Source organism: Penaeus monodon, chromosome 21 (genome assembly GCF_015228065.2).
Source record: "Penaeus monodon isolate SGIC_2016 chromosome 21, NSTDA_Pmon_1, whole genome shotgun sequence".
Lineage (NCBI taxonomy): Eukaryota > Metazoa > Arthropoda > Malacostraca > Decapoda > Penaeidae > Penaeus > Penaeus monodon.
In genome coordinates this window covers 38464720-38465947 of record NC_051406.1, presented here as the reverse complement: position 1 = coordinate 38465947, position 1228 = coordinate 38464720, and the positions used below count along the sequence as shown (strand labels likewise).

General features: G+C 34.2%; 1 protein-coding gene across 2 annotated transcripts in view; it reads left to right on the top strand.

Moving 5' to 3' along the window:
- Window positions 1-283: 283 nt before the first annotated feature.
- Window positions 284-1228, top strand: part of LOC119586471 (N-acetylglucosaminyl-phosphatidylinositol de-N-acetylase-like) — a gene marked incomplete at its 5' end in the record, with an annotated part of 6159 nt that continues 5214 nt past the window's right edge. For both annotated transcript variants that reach the window (XM_037935206.1, XM_037935208.1), the window contains 3 exon segments: window positions 284-423; window positions 587-736; window positions 925-1115. In XM_037935206.1, coding sequence (XP_037791134.1) covers window positions 284-423; window positions 587-736; window positions 925-1115 — 481 coding nt within the window.

Below are 1228 nucleotides of genomic sequence, written 5' to 3'. Positions count from 1 at the left end.
GTAATTGTTACTATTTTGATCATTGTTATTTGAACCATATTTTATATTGAGTCATATTTGCTATAGATTATATCATTATAGAGTGACATTGAATATAGACAAACAAAGTCCAGTCTTTCTATAAAATTGCAACATTAGAACATTGCAAATTTTTGCATACTTTGAAACCTCAAGAAGTCAGTAGCATTATGATCATAAATAATCCTTATTTATTATATACAAAATTTATGTTTGGGATGATTACTTTATCTAATCAAGTGCTGATATTAGATCTGTTTTCCAGGTGTTCACACAAGGCCAGCAAGATGTTTGACCCCATACTCGTGGTGGTCTGCTGTGCGGGCTTAGGGTTAACACTCTCTTACTTTACACTCGGTAGCTCTCGCCTGCCTCATCAGTTCCAAGAAAAAGCTAGTGAAGAAGGTATGTTATAAAGTTTGGACATGTCCCAAATAGATAAGTATGGAAAATGTTTGCAGTTGGTTTGTAACATATTGGTCTGTGATTTTTTTTTTTTTCTTCTTTAAATATTATTAGTTATTACTCGGTTTGAGAAATTACAGCTTATGTCATTTTCTCGCAACAGTTAAAGATAATGAAAATTCACGTCCATCCAAGAGGAGAGTGATGTTTGTAACCGCCCATCCAGATGATGAAGTTATGTTCTTTGGCCCAACAATTCTACACTTCACCCAGAGGGAGGGCGCACTGGTATACCTCCTCTGCCTTTCTACAGGTTGGTTATGATGGAATATGTTACTTTATCTTTTATCTTGCTCATTTTGCTAATTTAGGTCATGTAAAAATTGAAAAGTATACATTTGGGAAATCTCTTCTGTGTAGTTTGTGATTTTTTAGCCTTTTTTCATTTGTTTAAATTAATTAATATTTTTATTGTTATTATTTTTTTTATTGTATTTTTAGGTGATCATTATGACCAAGGAAGGGTTCGTTCAAAGGAACTCTGGGAGAGTTGCCATCTTCTTGGAGTATCCAGAGAAAACATCCTCCTGTATAGATGTGATGACCTGCCAGACAACCCCTCCATTGTGTGGCCTACAGTGCGCACTGCCAACCTCATTAACCAATATCTACATGCTCTTGACATTGACATGGTACCATATTTTATGTCAGTAGTTTTGTTTTTACTGGGAAGTTTGTTGTTGATAACCACAATGCCCTATATTTCATTATTAACCTACTAGATCAGTGTTTTTTTACTTTTTTT